Raw genomic sequence first — 17,867 nt, 5'->3', positions numbered from 1 at the left:
CTGGCCTTCCTGTTTGGGCAACGCTTTGGTCTTCTCCTAGAAAACACAGAAATGAAGCAAAAATTTGCATTACATAGGCATCAACCTGCTCCTAGGCGAACAAACAGAGGAAAAGAAACACATCCACAAGTCATGACCACGTAAGAATATTTTTCTAATGGTCTAGTGTTGAGTTGATAACATCTCTTGCTCGTTCACTTCACCTACTCGTAAGTAAAGTAAACTCATCCGGGATTACATTGTTTTTGCTTTACCTCGCTCTGTAATGGTTCCTGAGAACTAGTGCCATTCGCAACCCATCAGATGTAAAACTCAAACCAATCACGATTTGGTCGCCCGCTTTTTCCCGCGCTTGTTTTTACATTGAGTTCTCATTAGCTCTTCAGGGAATTTTCCTTTCTCCTGATTGGCCGGCTTAGTTACTTTGGTTTCGGTTTTACGACACTAAATCGAAAAGCGCTCTAACATTAACGCAAAAAGGTCATCTCGCAACCACAAGTGGATATAAAATGTTGTACTTATTACATATTATAGATATTTTACTTAAACGTAAAACAGGCGAATCAAAGGAATTTTAGGACTCATCGCCCACACTTAAATTAAACTTCTGTAATGATGTAATATACCAGGTTACATTCATAACCCTGATATCGGATAAATGTCGTAGATATATCATAAACATCACCGTCATCATCATTTATTAGCCACTTTAGAATTAATGTTTATACAAATGCAGGAGTATGATAGGGCGAGGAGACCTCCAAGAAACCACCAGACTTATGGATAGGGGAGGCAACGTCCGTCGTTGCTTGAAATTAGGTTGTGGATGTGCAGCTTGGCCAATTCAGACTCATTTCCTTAAAAATTCCATCAATTTTTTTTTTCAAATGTAGAGAAGCTACAAGTCGAATCAGTGATCGATATTGCGAGACAATTCCAATTTTCAGGACCTTGGTATTGTAAATTTCATATATAAGGCAAAAGTCATTCTCACAAATGACGCAAAAAACTCCACAATGTCCATTTTCAAGTACTGCAACAAATTAAGAACAAGTAACTCAAACATCACTTTTGCTCGACGAGTCGAACTTAGTTATTGCTAATGACAAACTTTAGTAGCTTTGAAAAGAGTTTTTCAAGTTATAGGAAAGCAAAATTTTCCTCGTGCTAAACTGCGGAAATGTATGCCAGTAGTACTACAGTTGAAAAACTTTAATGTAATATCAGTTTGCATTGAACAGACCTTTCACTGCAACCCAAGCACTGGCTGTAACATTCCCAGCTGGATTCTCCGCCTCGCAGCGATACATCCCCTCGTGTTCTGATTTTCTGGCTTCAGTTATCTCCACCAGTGAAACGTTAGCAACCACAACACTACCATTTCGATACCAAGTGATCCGAGGCACAGGGAACCCACGCACTTCACATTCCAAGATAATGGTGTCACCCTCGTTGATGGAAATATTTTCAGGACGCTTGATAATCTCGGGTGAAACTGCAAGCAAAAAAAAGAACGAATGAATAAAGGGGATAAGTTTCTAAAGAAACTGTGGTGCTACGTCAGTGAGGGTAACAAGGTAATTTGGTTACATCAACTAAGTTGAAATTGTAAATTGGCCACCGTAAATAGTTAAAAAGCTGACGTTTCGAGCGCTAACCCTTCGTCATTCGCTCTGACGAAGGGCTAACGCTCGAAATGTCAGCGTTTATCTCTTTATGGTAGCCAATTAAAAATTTCAACTTAGCTGATATAACCAAAAAAAAAAAAAGAACGGTTTTGGATCTTGTACATTTAGCCTATAAGTTTCAAGTTTGTCACTTCTAATCTTTTCACTTTTAACCCTTTCACTCCCAAGATCTCATGAGCAATTCTCCTAACTGTCTGTCACACAATTCTTATAGTGTTAGTTTGGGGAATTTGGTATTGGATCAACTAAATCCCTTCATTGATATTTTTCTTTATTCTCATCACCTGTGTACTTGTTATTGTATTAAAATCGGTGAGGAGAAATTCTGTCCTGATCACTCGTGGGAATTAGTATGTGTAATCAAATGGCGACGAGTGAAATTAGGATATAATTTCACGCGCGTTTTGTCAAAATTCTGATAATTTCTCGAGCCTTTAGGCGAGGGAAATTATCAGAAATTTGACAAAACGCAAGTGAAATAATTTCCTAATTTCACGAGAAAACCATTTGATTACCTTTTAATATCGTGGGTGACAAATTACGTTCACAACCGTAATTGTTTTTACTGGTTTATTCTATCGAAAACGGAGAACATGAAGAATAATATAGTTTTCGTTTAATGCATACATTATTGTTAAAGTTCGTAATTTTCTGAGTTTCTTCATAAAAATTACCTTTCGAATTCTTCGTGCCTGTTAATAATTTTCGGCCGCTTCTTTTAATTTCGTAACTTCTTCAAGGGTCACCGTCTTTAATCTCGACGCCATCTTGGCTCTGATCGAGATACAAGAGATGTTACCATGGCAATTTTGTAATTTCACATGTGAAATTAAAGATTAACGCTGAAATTTCGCGCCAAAATTAAGGAGTAATTTGTCACCTATGATATTAAAGGGTTAATTATCCCCGTTGGGTTTTTCTTGCCTCTTTGCCATTTGTCCGTCCAGAAAAACTTTTGTTTACAGGCCACCTCCTTACAACCCATCTCAACACTTTCCATCAAACTTCCTTTCCACTTTCATTGGAAAGGGAAAAAAAATTCTTCTGCTAGCTTTAAACAAATCTCACCTTGTACAAAGAGTTCCACTGGCTGGCGAGACACACCGAGCGGATTGGAGGCCACACACGTGTATGTTCCACTGTCCGATGGTTTAACTTCAAAAATACGAAGGCTTCCCGACGGTAGAACGAGATACTTCGGGTTGCTCAAACCGATGGGAACATCTTGTCGTAACCAAGTCAGTTTAGGCTTTGGGTTTCCACTTGCATTACACTTCAATTCCGTCCAACGTTCAGAGGTAACTTTCACAGGTGACATGGGCTCTATACTGGGTGAAGCTGCCAGTAAATACAATACAGGAATAAACGATAGAGCATTTTCAATTGAGTGTTGAAAATAATCCGAGATTGCATTGGTTTTGCGTTACTTCTGTCTGTTATTGGTCCAGAAAACTCGCGCCACTCTCTCAACCAATGAGATGCAAAACTGAAAACAATTACCTCTTGGTCGCCTGCGTTTTCCCGCGCTTTAAGCAGTTTGGTTGTTTTCCCTTAGAGTTTTCATTGGTTCTTAGAGGTATTTTCCTCTCTTCTGATTGGCTGTTGTGATAACTTTGTTTATGGTTTTTCGACACTCGATCGAGAAGCACTTTAAGTGATGTAATACTTAGGAAGACACGAGTGGCTAGTGATTAACAGGCTGGATCTTAAATCCAAAGGTTCCAACCCTGGTCAGGTGAATTGTGCGTTGTTCTATATAGGAGAAACTTTACTCTGACGGCGCCTCGCGCGGCCTTGGAGTATGTAGAACGAAAGTGAGGCAAGAAATTGTAAAGAGAAAAACTAGCAATTACGGCGAATTAACATGGGAATCTCGTGGCGAATTTAATTAGAAACATTGTCAGTGATGACTTCTTTGTGCAGTTATTGACTACCAAATTCGTAAAACTTAGGGTACTCACCCATGACAGAGAGCGTAGCTGTAGCAGTGTCATTTCCAGCCATATTCTCGGCAACACATAGATACACCCCAGTGTGTTGTAGAGATAAATTGGCTATCTCAATAACAGAACCATTGTATGGAAGAGGTTTCTTGTTTAGGAACCAACGAATGCGTGGAATGGGAAAACCTCTTGCTACACACTCCATCAATATGGAGTCCCCAACGTCCACAGTCAGGTTTGGGGGTGGTCTGATGATCTCTGGGGAAACTAAATGAAATAAAGAAAGAAGTAACGAACCATACCTTGCTGACTCTTAAAGGTTTCTGGGTTACGGCATCTTCCGCGTGTCAATTATGATAATTGGGGTGATTATAATAGTTATAATAACAGCAGAATTTGGTCAAGATATAAAACCCCTGAGCAGATAAGTTTGTCTATGCATTCATTGTCTCTTGTTTAACGGATGGAAAAACTACAATTAAATCACTTTTGAGATCTTAAAGCAGGAAGAGCAACTTACAGCAATCAATGATAAGAAAAAATTTCATGCCTGATAGATACCACTTTAGGTAAGAGAGCTAATATGTCAAGCCGATATTTCCCTTGTTGATGTCTTCACTTTTCATAATTTTGCATATTATTCCCCTCTCTTGGTTTTTAATTGTTTCGTTTGCTTTTTCAGTTTTCAGTCCTGAAACTAAGAACGATTGTTTGATCACGCCCATTATCAAGAGCAAACTGTGAAAAATCTAAAAACAACTAGCGTGTCTTCCGATTACGTGTCAAAATCAATACAGGATTGCGATAGTTTTGTTTTACTTCGCTCTGTGATCGGTCCAGAAAACCTGCGTTACTCTTTGAACCAATCAGATGCATCGGGATTCCATGATTTTGCCTGACTTCGCTCTGTGATTGGTCCAGAAAACCTGCATCGCTTGGCTCCCAACCAATTGGATGTAACACTTGTCCAGTTTACAAGAATTCAGCTGCAGTTCTCGTTGGTTCTTTATGACAATTTCATTGATTCTATGACACTCGATCGAAATCCACCTTAATAAGTTGGTAATATTCACTTAAGCAGATACAGGGACAATTCACTTTAACTCGCCACTGAGAACACGTACAAATGAAATTTAAAACTCACTGTACACATAGAGAGTGAGGATAAGAAAATCTTGGCCAGTGGGGTTCTTTGCAGTGCACAGGTAAGTTCCCGAATCAAAAGGCAGCAATGAACTGATCACCAGCGACCCGTCATCTGCCTGTTTGAACTTGACGCCGTCTATGGAAATCGGCCGTCGGTTCTTTTGCCAAGTGATCGTGGGCCGGGGGTTACCGATTGCTGGGCACCGAAGTTTAACTGTTTTACCTCTGTCAGTAATAATGGTGGTCTTATCTGGTTTGGTTATTGCAGGTGGTGCTAAGAGAATACAAATGAAGTACCATGAATACATTCCAACTGAAAAAAATATACTACTTGATAGTGGAACAAATCATAAGTAACTTCAACAAAAACTTACGAGGTGATCTACGTCAGGGGTTGTATTTTTGAAAAATTAGGCATAATTTTTCTTGGAAGTTGGTCATTAGTTAAGCGTTTTATTTTTTCGGTTTAGCTTGTTTTTTCAATCTTGCAAAGCTATCTTTTCGTAGCTTCCTTTGAGTTGCAGGTAGTTTTGTGTGTCGCAGAAAAATGACCATCTCTTAAATGGAGAAGTCTTTCTTTGGCTTGATGTACAGTGTTTCTCCCCAATGGAGACGATCATTGCATCATACGCCATTGTAATTTTTGGCAAAAAACTGCTGCGGCCTGAAGTCATACATATACTTCAAAATTAAAGACTGCTACTTATTGCCTGTGATTCGCATAGAGGCCTGTGCACTGGACTTCAATGACAGCTAAAGAACTGATAGTACAGCAGACTTACTAAGTCCCGTAAGAATGAGAGTGACCTGGACTGAATCTCTCCCCAGACGGTTCTCTGCATTGCACACATATCTCCCAGCATCCTTGAGTTCTATGTCCTGTATGAACAAGTCACCTGACGGCAGAACTGTGGCTCGAGGATCTGCGTCAGCGGCAATTCCTAAACTGTTCTGCCAGGTGATGCGCGGTTGAGGCACTCCTTCCGCTCGACAAGTGAATGTTACATTACCACCAAAGGTGACAGTTTTATCTGAAGGCCGAGTTGTTATACTAGCAGGAACTAGAACGTAAAATGTTGAAATAATTAACAATTTAGAAAAGTGATATCCTTGTTAAATACGTTTGTTGCACACGAACATATTCCAACAAGTTTGGTTTTATTGTCACTGCGTAGCACAAGCACACAAGAAAGAAAGAAGCACTACCAAAGCTGAGGCTTCGACGGAATTCGAACCCAGGCCTCCCAGATTCTAGTGACTTGGGCTAAAGTCCCCCGACGACAGAACTGTGGCTCGAGGATTTGTGTCAGCGGTCAACTGAGCCACGAAGTCACACATTACAAGCGAGGCAAATTTTAAAGGGCTCTTCTTTCCCCGTAGAAAAATTTGATAACATTTTGTAAAGAAATAAATTTCGTGTCATGACAAGTTTCCGGCATAGTGCTAGGATCAGCAATCAATTTTCTTTTTCTTATCATAAAACAGATAAATGAAATTCATTCGCTTTCTACACAAACCTCCCTCTCCCCAAAGAATAACCAGCGCTCTATCTGTTCCAGCTGGACTTCTTCCAACACAATGGTACTCTCCCACATCCTGTGGAATAGCATCCCTGATAATCAGTGTTCCATCATCAGTGATGTTGATTCTGTCGTTTGACTTTAAGGGCTTATCATCCTTCACCCATGTAATGGTCGGCATTGGTACACCGACTGCTGCACATTGTAACACCAATGTTTCTCCAAGAATCACAGGAACCTCATCATAGTCGACTGATACGCGTGGAGGAACTGTATAAATAAAGAAAAACTCAATGAAACAGTGACTCTCCTCAAGAAACAATTTTGGTAATTCTCTCATTCCACCAGTCCCAGGGGAAGGATCAAAGTTGAGGCAAGTTCGTGCTTCCATGGTTAAGGTCTCCGTCAAACCAAGACTCTTCAGGAAAATTAGACAAATCTACGGATTCTTTGGCAGGCGAACGTCTAGCGAATAATTTAAGATTAGGTAGTTTCATGACTGTGCGAGTTTACTCTGACATAGGCTGATTGAAATATATCCTTTTGTCAAATTAGCCGTTATCATTACCTCGATTTTGGTTTTACTATATCTGACATTTACGAAATCCACAAGGAAAAAACATCTCAACTCACTCTGCACTTGTATACTTATAGTGACCGAGTCCTCCCCAGCGGTATTGTTGCCAAGACACGTGTAATATCCACCATCCTTCAATCCCACAGCATTGATAACCAGATGACCCTGGCTACTGATAGCAATTCGCCTGCTGGCAGTGATCTTGTCTTGTCCCTTATACCACGTGATCATGGCCCTAGGCGTACCATTTGCTGTACAATGAATTGTGATGGTCTCACCAGCATTGGCAGTCACTTCTTCCTGATCTACGAACACTGATGGTGGTACTGTAGAGAAAGCAAGATAAGACATTACCACTACCACTGTAGACACTCCACTAAGTCGGTCCCACTCCCTTTCTTAAGCCCCCTCCCTTCCCTTCCTCCCCACAACTCTCTAATAATACGCATTGTTACAACTGCAAGTTTCTCTCCCCTCTGCCTGACAAAAAGTTTATAAAAGAACAAGGCCGAAACGTTAATGCAGCAGTGATAACGCTAAGCAATTGTTTACAACATAGCATTGTTACTCATTTCGGCTTGGGATCGTTCAGTACAAATTGCAATTATAGTTGAGACCCTGTGTAAGATCCCGTTTCCAAATAATCTACTTTTATCATTCGAAGAAATGCATTCTGTACAAGGCATTCATTGAAGTTTGGTGAGAGTTCAATCATCTAACCTGTGTAGAGCAGTTCTAAAGAGGCTTGGCTCTGCCCTGCAATGTTCCACGCAATGCATTCATAATCTCCTACATCAGACAGTTGAGCATTGTTGATAACTAGCTCGCCATCCTCCTTGGCAATAATCCTCTCACTTAATTCCAGCGGAAAACCTTCTCTATACCACATGATGGTTGGCGCAGGAAATCCACTAGCCTGACATTTGACTGATAGACTATTTCCAGCTCGGAAGGTCTTGGTAGGCGGGCGAACTGTAACAGATGGCTGTACTAAAAACGAATGGAGAGAGAAACTGGAGTTTGAGATTAAAACAGATTTACTTCAAACCTGCTATTAGGAAAGTCATGGTCATAGGTACACAGGTTGTGGCTGAGAAATTACGCTACCGGCTGAAATTTTAAGTGAGCTAGTTCAAAGGTGGTGAACGATTGCAAGTGTGTAACCTCAGAAGTGCCAGTTGTGCTTTACCAAGCGATTGCCGGCCAAAAGTCCAGCCTACATTCGTCGCTTTTTCTTCCAGTGAATTCCGCCGGAAGCCGGCGCTTAGCGACAACCCCGGGTACAATTTCTGAAATGCTGAAAAACAAAACGGTTTAATATCTAGGCAGCACATGTACATGCCAGCGCTTCCCTGACAAGGGCAATTTCTATCACAAAGAGCTCTTCCCTGTTGAATTCAGTAAAAACACTTGATATCTTTCAAAAAGATGCAACTTAAAAGATAGAAATCCTAAAGAGATCACAATCTTCTACTCACCATAAACAACTACATCTACGACCAGAACTTCTTCTTTCGTTGTGTTTGTGGCAATGCATTCGTACCTTCCACTATCATTCCGCCTCTGGATGTGTAGAAGAAGGGAATTGTTTGCTTGCGGAGTCAATTCACTGCCATCCTTTCGCCACACAACTTTAAAAGGGGGGCCAACGTCTGGTGCACAACTAAAACTGACAGCATCACCAGTAACAAGTGTCAGGCTTGTATTTTGGTTAATGACAACTGGTCGTGGAACTAGAGAGTGAAAATGTCTTGGTTAGTACAGGTTGAATCAATCATCATATCATTGGCTGTGGCATCCATCTGTTAAAAGGATGGCCCAGCAGAGTGAAATTTCTAGGTTAGTACAGGTTGAATCAATTAATTGGCTGTGGCATCAATCTGTTAAAAGGATGGCCCAGCAGAGTGAAATTTCTAGGTTGGTACAGGTTGAATTAATCATCATATCATTGGCTGTGGCATCAATCTGTTAAAAGGATGGCCCAGCCCTATATATAAGAAGGGTGGATCATATCACCATGCCTAAGGTCTGATAGGGCCTTTTTTGGTTTAAGTCCAACAAATGGGCAAGGTAAGAAGAAGACATTTTTTGCTCACTTTTCAGAGAGAAGTTTAACCTTTAAGAGAATTAGCTGTGATTTCAACATGATCATTGTTCAGATTTGGAAAAATTCAGCATAGTTAGTGAGAGGTGTAATCACACAAGAGTTAATATCAAAATTTTCCGGCCCAATTACCAAAGGGTGTCATTAGGCTACCGTGTCTTCTCATATGAAATCCTTGAGAGTTTGAAGGGGTGAAATCTTGGAAACCAAGCCAGTTTGTTGGACCAGGCTTAATTGAAGCTTAGGCCCTTTGAACTCGCAAAAGCATCCCATTTGATCACACCCAACAATGAAAATCTAAACCAGTATTTAGAGGACACTTTTCATAGCTAGTGATTCAGTGGAGATTTGAAGGTTCAGCCTCCCTTACTGGTGTTGCCAGCTGGCCTTATGCACTGATCAATTGGAAGCTTCAACATCTCTCCCTCCCTGAGCAACTCATAGGCATTTGACCGTCATCCATGCCCAGGGGGGGTGAGGAATTTGAACATTGACTGGTGGAGATGGGGAATTTGAACCATGCCTAGCTGGGGTGGGGTGGGGAATTTGAACTAGGAGTGTCAAGTCCTACCAGGGGAATACAAGGAAAGGTAAAGAGTTCACTTTTGTGAGCAAACAGGTCAGACGAAAAGGTCTAACCAAGTCTAGCTTTTAAAGCTTGGTCAATGAGTAAAACAGTCAAGCCTGAAGGATGCTGATTTTGCATTTTATGTGAAACTTAACCATCAAATTTGGCACTTGAGAACAGCACTTAAACACAATTCTGGCCCCATGGGGCAGGAATTTTAACAAACTATTTGTCAAAAGTTGAAATGCCGTGGGGGGGGGGGGGTTGGGGAGGGGGCAATGCTGGAGTTTCAAATTCATAGATGCATAATTGTGGGGCATAAGGTTGTCTGAGTTTCATGAAGAGGCAAATGTCTTACCTTTAACAACAACAGTAGTAGTGGCCCTAGCTGTTCCTCCCACATTACTGGCAAAGCAAGTGTATGGACCATGATCCCTGCTTGTGACTGACGTAATGATGTAAGTGACATTTGCTGATCCTATGCGTGTCGCCACAGGCCCAAGGGCTCTTCTGTCCACAATCCACTGGACCTTTGCAGGAGCTCCAGTCTGTACACTGCACCATAATTCCACTGTAGCACCTGGAAGGACCTCAATACTTGCTGGTGCTGTGACAATAGGAGGATCTAGAATATAAAAAAGGTATTTATGTACTGCTCAAATTGGAAAAGGAGATCATTATCTCTCGGACTTCCAAGGAGGCTTAAGGAAAAAAGGCATCTTTGCTCAAGACTGCAGAATTATCATCAGAACTTCACAACTTAATTTACTCCAAAGTGAGTGCTAATAGTACGATTGTAATTGATTCTTGCGCAGCAGTTTGCTTGAAACTAAAGTAAACTTTAGTTCATGAAATGTTTCCAATATAAACCACATCCATGTACCCAAAACCTTTCATGCATCTTTATGTTTCAAGAGAAAAAAATCAATTATTTTAGATTTCTGTCTTTCATTAACCATTCATGCCCTTACATCAGAATTAATAATCTCCATAGAATTCTCTATACATTTCCTTTGGTACTGATAGATAGAATTTGTTTGACAATGAAAGCTTCTTATGCTAGCAATCATTTCCTTTATTCTAATGACATAAGTGGCAGAGCAGTAGGGGCAAGGGGGCCACAGCACCCCCCCCCCCCCCATACCTGCCAACTCTCCCAGTTTTCATGGGAGTTTCCAAGTTTTTCATCAAATCTCCCAGTCTGCTGGTTAGAGCACCAAATCTCCTGGGAAATACCTACCTTGGATTTTTCCAATTTTTTTTTCAATAACTTAGTTGTTTTCAAGGCGTCAAAAAGGATTTAGTGCTCTTATTTAAGCTGTTCTCAATCGGAAAAAGTAAAACAGAGCAAACAAATCGATATACATTTAACGAGTATCGTAATTGGTCAGAAATCAACCAATCAAATTGTACAATACATGATACAAATTTGGAGCAGTTCAGGTTGTTGTGCACAGTTTACATTGGTCGAATTGAGACATCTCAAGACTTTTGTACTCTGGGGGTTGGCAGGTATGCCCCCCTCCCACTCCCCACCTTTTGGTGCTGAAAATATCTCTAACACACCATAAAAATTGGTAGAAATAATCAATCTCCTGATCTTTTCATAAATCCTTAAATCAGCATCTTGTTTGGTGAAATAATATGTCGTAAAAAAAGTTTTTGAACAGCTCCAGCCTGTGTTCAAGAAGCTTATCAACTGCAGAAATTCTCTATTAAACTAGACAGTGCATCTGGGAATGTAGACATGATTTAATTTTGTCTGTGGGAATGCAATCGAATGCTAAGCTGAAAGATTTTAGAATGAGCTAGAAAAAATGAAAGTAAGTCACAAATTTATTACAGACACACTCAAAACTGTAACAAATGCAAAGATGTTTGCTTGTGTCAATGAACAAAGGGAAGGGCATTTTAGAAAATTTGAGTAGGGATATATGCATGGCTGGGTGAGAGATAAGCCTCCCTCCCATGTTTCAAAATGCTCCACTGCCTTTGCAAGATCTTCATTCAAATGATTCACCAGTATTTCTGTAAGGAGAAATTAGAGTCTGGTCACTCATAACCTTGAAAGGGTTAACAAATGAATGGTCTCAGCATCTCAATGAGCCAAGTGATAAAATGCAAGTATCATGCAAACCTGGTAGCACTGCACTAAGGGCTGTTGGACTAGCCCTGTAGAAAACATTGCTATCATCATCTACACCAATCACACGCAGGTAAAATAGTCCTTTAGGAGGTTCAAAATTTTCCCAATCAAATGTAAATTCATCCGTGATTTGAGGACTAAATGGTACTTCACCAATCAGACCACCTTGCAAGTCCAGTATCTCAACTCGTTCAGGTCTTCCAGGAGGTTTCAGTCCATGTACTTTGACTAGGACAAAATTCCTAAAACCTTTAAAGTGGAGAGTGAATCAATCAAAAGAGACAATTAAACAATTATTTGACGATTCTTACCCAAACAACCATGTCTCAGCAAAGTTAAACTGACAAGGGAGTTACCTTTACCTACACGGTCCAAGATAAGGTTTAAAAATCTGGGTAAGTGAACAACTGTAGGATGTGATATACTGAGTACCTTCAACCAGCGAAAGAGGGATAGGGAGGGTAAAAGGGGAGAGGGGAATGGTGAGAGAAAAGGGACCTCACCCCTCCACTTTCCATCTCCACCTCTGTCTCATATTGCAACTCCTTCTCCTTCACCATAAAAATTTCCTACATTTTAGGCTATCAATCCCATTAAAACAAAATTACTAACCAGCAACTGGCTGTGGCAGAGCTTCATTCACACTTTTAATTGGCTGCACCCCAAAGCCACTTGTGAAAGACATAGAACTAAAACCAGTCACTCTCAAGGTGTGGCTCCCATTACTACTTGCCACCAGTTTCCAGAGACCGGGCTGGGGATTCTTCACAGAGACAATCTTTGCTCCCCTCAGACTCAAGAGCTTCTCAAGTTCATAATCTTCAGTGAAAAGATGACCTGATTAAAATGATGAGAAAAAAAAATAGATAAACAGATTGTTCAAAGAACTGATCCCATGAATGACATGTTGAAAGTTTCTCCACTGACACCCCAAGGGGGGTTTAAAAGGGTGAGAGCAGAATGTGATAGCCAACAACTGTACAAAGGAGTCATGATTAACAATGTTTCTAGTTAAATTAACTGCAAAACTTCCATGTTGATTTGCCGTAATTGCTAGTTCATCATGGGCAACCTATACACCATGCCCATAGAAATCCCTCTACAATTTGTCGGCTCCCTTTTAAACTCCTAGGTCGCATGATGCACTGTCAGAGGGAAGTACCTCTCAAAAGAACAACTTACACAAAGTACACCCTACCAAGGCTGGAACCTATCAATCCAGAGTTTGGCTCAAAATTTAGTAGCCAAAGGCTGCCAGAAAAGGGGACTTGTGATTGGGGACAACAGGCAATGGAACTCATGGAAGCCTCTGGTTTCTAGGCACAGGAACAATTAACCAAGCTTGAGAGGTCTGAAATGGTTTTTCGCATCAAGATCAAGTACCGTAATATACATCACTCTTAACAATTTAAACTGGCCTAAAATCTTGAAAAAAAAAAAAAATAAGAAAACCACAAATTACCATCAGGATGATACAGATCCAATGTTGATTGCTCTCCACTTAAAGCAATGTTTAACTCCAGCAAAGCATTATCCACAGGAACATAGTATGTTTTGTCTGCAGCATGTCCAGTGTCAGTTGAAATAAGGTTTACCCTGTTCACCTGAAGAGTTTCCTCTACAAACTTTAAAACTTGGTTAACATCTTTTTTCTTTAAATAAAACACTTGTCCAGAACTAGCAGCCGATATCAGCTCATATGCTGTTGAGCTTCCAGAGATGGTCTGATTACCACAGTCTCCAGTAATTACAAAGAGGACTTGACTTTGCTTCTGCTGGATCAACTTGAGCACCTGGCAAGATAATTAATCAAAGGCAATGGAGATTGCTAATTTCATAATAAATAATGAACCAATCCTTGTGGATAATCTGGATCTCTCTCTACTTTAGGTTACACCCCTTCATTTTATCAAGGGCTACTGACAGTTTGCCAGATCCTATACCCTTTAATGAAAAGATCCTATGTGAGAGTCAAGCATCTTGTATAAGAACACAACATGATGACCTGGTCAGTTCTCCAGACTGGACCTGCTGACCAGTAGTTCAATGCACTGACAGTTAGGCCACTGCAGCTCCCCCAAAAAACTTTAACAGTTAACAGAGAAGAAATCATGTTCATTTCAGCTCTACTGAAAAAAAAAAAAAAAATTCCCATTCAAAGATAAGCTATTTACAGTTTCAAAGAGAGACTGGGACAGAAAGGTAAATTTAAAAACATTTAAGAGGAGTGGTACCCTTTCCAAATCATTACCTCCATATTTCAAATTTGCAGTGATTGGCATATCTGTTATTTACTTTAAGTAAATTTCACTGTATTCACAAGAACAATAACATGACCATAAGGCTACAATCATTTGATTTAATTTCACATTAATTCTGGTGTGTGGATATCTTAACCCATTAACCTTTAACCCCTTGGGAGTGACAAGCATCCAATTTCTCCATACAACACCATCCCCAATTCAAACATTAAGGTCACAAGAATAAAATAAATGATCAAAGACAAAACAAGCTCTAGATTGCTAACCCTTTCCACCCTAAGATCAGTATATATATTCCCCATACTGTTCTCTATGCATTTCCTAAAGGGCAGAAAAGGAGAATTTGTTTAACAATCAAGAGCTTCAACAATCAATTCAACAATCAAGAGGCCGATCATATCCTTTATTCTCATGACTTTTATGTTTGATTCAGGGGTAATACTGTTAGGAGAAATGATATGTTAATCACCCTTGGGGATAAAGGGTTAAACAAATTCTTTTGTAAACACCTTAGGAAATGTGTTAAAAATAATTGCACACTAATTTTTACCTGTGCCCAAGCACTGCACTTAGAACATGTGCTGCCAAAATTTTAGATACATTCAAGAGAAAGCCACTATGAACATTTATTTTTATTTTTTTTTCCCAGAACTATAAGAAGTTGGAATAGCTTACCTAAGGACATTGTCAACTCCACCACCCTTGAACATTTTAAATCTGAGCTTTTAAATTATTTAATTAATAACAATAATTAGATCTTCTATTTCTTCCCTTAACTTTCATATAGAGAGCATAATATATAGTTCTAGACATTATTTTTTAGCTGTAAATAGTTGGTGCAATTTCTATACAATTTTACTGACTGAACATAAATGTAGATGTAGATACTGATGCTGGTGTGTGAAGAAGAGTTAAACTAAATCAAGGTAAAGTACCTCAGAAGGTATAAAGTGCAAATAATTTCACTGTCACCTTTTGAGTTTGATCAAAGTCCTTTGCATTTGCATCAGTGAAGACATATATGAAAGAGCCAGGCAAGCTGATTTCTAGAGCTAAAATGATTGCATTCAAGGACATTTCTGGACAATCCCCTCCCCCTTGAACAAACAGATTGTCTAGACGTTCCTGGAACTTCTCTGGACTTGTTGTCACAATGGCTGGACCCACATCTGTTGATATAAAGGCTGCAAGTTGAATGGTAAGGAAATATGGTAACATATAACTTCTTTAATTACAAGCTTCAGCACAAACTAAATTCATAAATTAAAGAACACGGTGAATCAAGAGGCTAAGCAGTCTGAATCCCTCACACACATCCCCAGTTCCTACCAGCATGACAGGAAGAGGGGCTCGCCTGGTCCTCTTGGAAGGGATAGTTTTAAGGATAAAGTCACAAGCCCTAGCTTCAGTTTGAGTACCATGCATGACCAAGACAGAATTTTGCCTTACAACATCGATAAATATATTATGCAGAGAAGTGATGATTATCAAGAAAAATATCAATTAAGGGATTATTAGTTGATCCAATGCTAAACTCCCTGAACTAACAACATAAGAATTGTATGGCAGTCAGTAACAAGAATTACTTATGAAATCTTGGGGGTGAAAGGGCTAATTAATTAAGTCAAGAACACAGCACTCAAACCTAAGGCATGCTCACGGGGATCATTTCTTACTGGCCCCGTGCCAATTTCCCATGCAAAATGTCAAAGGAAAACATCAGAAACAACTGCTGTCTTGCAATATTAGATCTCCCTGAGCATAACTTCAATCCTGATCCCCTCATTCATGATCAGTCCCCTAACACAATGCACAAAGCCACCAATCCTCTCCCCAAGTTTGTCAACTGCTTTGTTTCAGTCTCATCTCACAAATTAACAAATTAAAAGTTGGGAAAAAACTGAAAAACTTCCAGAAAATTAAGCCTACTTGCAAAGATTCGGTAGAATGCCACACCAACACGAGCTGTAAGTTGAAACCGCAGGCTTCCGGTAAGATCAGTTTATATTATCAGAGTCATCTTATCTCACCGACGCACTCAGTGAACTCGTTCCGCGTGCCAATTTTTACCTCCATCAACGTTCGACGCACACTCGCACAAATTTGAGAGAAACGATTCCTGTTCGTTATTCGTAAGTTTGCATACAAAAAATCCCCACGACATGAAAGCAATTCTGAAAGCCGCAGCAGCTTGTTCACAGCCGCGTGTAACGAAATTGCTAACATATGTTACAGTGATAGACTCACACGACCTAATTTTATTTTCATTATCTGCCTAAGGGTTCGACACTCGCAAGGAATCGATTGAAATAATGGACTATTCGAAGTAAATATAACGATTGATCAATAAATCGCCCTAAATCATTTTGTTGAAATTTAATCAACGTAAACAAAAGTGTTAGTATACATTAAACACGCACAATCATAGTATGAAATTGACAAACTGAAGATCATCAAGATATCACATCAATTAGTGTCCATCTGAGCATAATGAAACAAATGGCTGTGTAATATTCCAAAATACCCACCTGGATCATGGAAAGGTATCAAAACATAATTATACAAAGGCTTGACTTTCCTCTCTAACGTTGTGGAGAGAATTTTAGCCGCTCCAGCGCGAACTTGAATCAGATCGTCGTACATGCTACCTGTCGTGTCGAAAACGAACACAAGCGAGGCAGCGCCTTCAGGAATTCCATTCTGCGCTTTGGAGTATCCCCAATTTGAAACAAAAACAAAGAACAGGTACACAATAAGATTTGCGTGAAGTGTTCTCAAACGTGTTTTCCCTGCCATTGTCTTCCAATTTCAGAGCGCGAAGAGTAATCCAGAAGAGATCGGAAAACCTCGTGTCTGCGCCAAATTCGTTATAGCAGACTTCCAGATCACGATGATACTATAAATCTCTTGACAAAATGGTCACGTTACTTGAGAATAGCTATTGTAGCTCAACTTCCAGGTTAGCTTTTGGTTGCCTTGTATATCTCTAAGTCGAAGTCCACGCAGAGCAGATAATAAACCCCAATTAAATGCGGAAGGTTTTGAACGACTCTTGATTTACGCGATGTAGTGACAAGCATATGCGATCGAAAGATAAAATAGTGCAGATCAAAGCCGTCTGACCTGTTACAGAGTTGTGATACAGCCGCTACAGCTTTTTAATTCAGAACTGAGTGGGGCGTCAGTGGTCCAGTGGTTAAGTGCGCTGGACTCTGGGTCGAAGGGCCCGGGTTCAAGTCCTACCAGGGACATGTCGTTGTATCCTTAAGCAAGATGCTTTACCCACTTTGCTTCGTCTCTCGGATAAGACGTAAAGCCGGAGGTCCCGTCTCTTAAGGGTAATGGGTAAGAGACGTTAATTTCCCACGCACGAGATTACTGTGTGCTGGATGTCCTCCCCTGGGGTGGGTTGGGTGGGAAAACAGCAGGTCCACATCAGCTTAATAGTTGCCAATAAATTCAACCTGCTTAAACAAATAAATCAAATAAAAAATAAAAAAAAATAAAAATAAAAAAACTGGCGATTGGCGATTGTAACCCGATACTAGTTTATGGAAACCGTCATCCGATACCTTGGGGTTGACCAAGAGTTGAACAGAGTTTTAGCCTGGAATTTTAGTAAGGGACCGACCATTTAACTTTTGAGGGGGGGGGGGTGGGTAATTTCTGGTCATCAAGAAATTTTTTTTCTAGAAATCTGCTGGGCAGGATATTTTTTCCGTTCTAAATGCTCTTTTTTTCTTTTACATTTGGGCTGCATGCAATTCTTTTCTTCCAACAAGCGCTTCCAGGAAATATTTCTTCAAAATAACCCACCCCCTCTCAAGAGTTAAATGGTCGGCCCCTAAATGCCTGATGTTACTTGTGATAAAAGGAAGAGGTACTTGATTGCTTGCTCATAAAAAAGGATAAAA

The 17,867-nt window shown here is 40.1% G+C and overlaps 1 protein-coding gene across 2 annotated transcripts in view; it reads right to left on the bottom strand.

Annotated features, from left to right (window-relative positions):
- Positions 1 to 17,555, bottom strand: part of LOC111323639 (hemicentin-1) — a 33,174-nt gene extending 15,619 nt beyond the window's left edge. The window contains exons 1-16 of one of the 2 annotated variants that reach the window (XM_022927034.2): positions 16,482 to 17,555; positions 14,926 to 15,137; positions 13,155 to 13,485; positions 12,305 to 12,529; positions 11,684 to 11,941; positions 9,905 to 10,171; positions 8,353 to 8,607; positions 7,595 to 7,864; positions 6,931 to 7,200; positions 6,295 to 6,567; positions 5,560 to 5,838; positions 4,776 to 5,051; positions 3,650 to 3,898; positions 2,757 to 3,026; positions 1,244 to 1,495; positions 1 to 36 (exon numbers count right to left, since the gene is read on the bottom strand). In XM_022927034.2, coding sequence (XP_022782769.2) covers positions 1 to 36; positions 1,244 to 1,495; positions 2,757 to 3,026; positions 3,650 to 3,898; positions 4,776 to 5,051; positions 5,560 to 5,838; positions 6,295 to 6,567; positions 6,931 to 7,200; positions 7,595 to 7,864; positions 8,353 to 8,607; positions 9,905 to 10,171; positions 11,684 to 11,941; positions 12,305 to 12,529; positions 13,155 to 13,485; positions 14,926 to 15,137; positions 16,482 to 16,749 — 3,991 coding nt within the window. In that variant the 5' untranslated portion in view covers positions 16,750 to 17,555. The remainder of the gene's footprint in view (positions 37 to 1,243; positions 1,496 to 2,756; positions 3,027 to 3,649; positions 3,899 to 4,775; positions 5,052 to 5,559; positions 5,839 to 6,294; positions 6,568 to 6,930; positions 7,201 to 7,594; positions 7,865 to 8,352; positions 8,608 to 9,904; positions 10,172 to 11,683; positions 11,942 to 12,304; positions 12,530 to 13,154; positions 13,486 to 14,925; positions 15,138 to 16,481) is intronic. The other variant, XM_022927035.2, reaches the window with a different exon arrangement.
- Positions 17,556 to 17,867: the final 312 nt, after the last annotated feature.

The sequence above is a fragment of the Stylophora pistillata genome, chromosome 4 (genome assembly GCF_964205215.1).
Source record: "Stylophora pistillata chromosome 4, jaStyPist1.2, whole genome shotgun sequence".
Lineage (NCBI taxonomy): Eukaryota > Metazoa > Cnidaria > Anthozoa > Scleractinia > Pocilloporidae > Stylophora > Stylophora pistillata.
The sequence above is the reverse complement of the archived record's forward strand: the minus strand, read 5'-3'. Positions and strand labels throughout refer to the sequence as shown.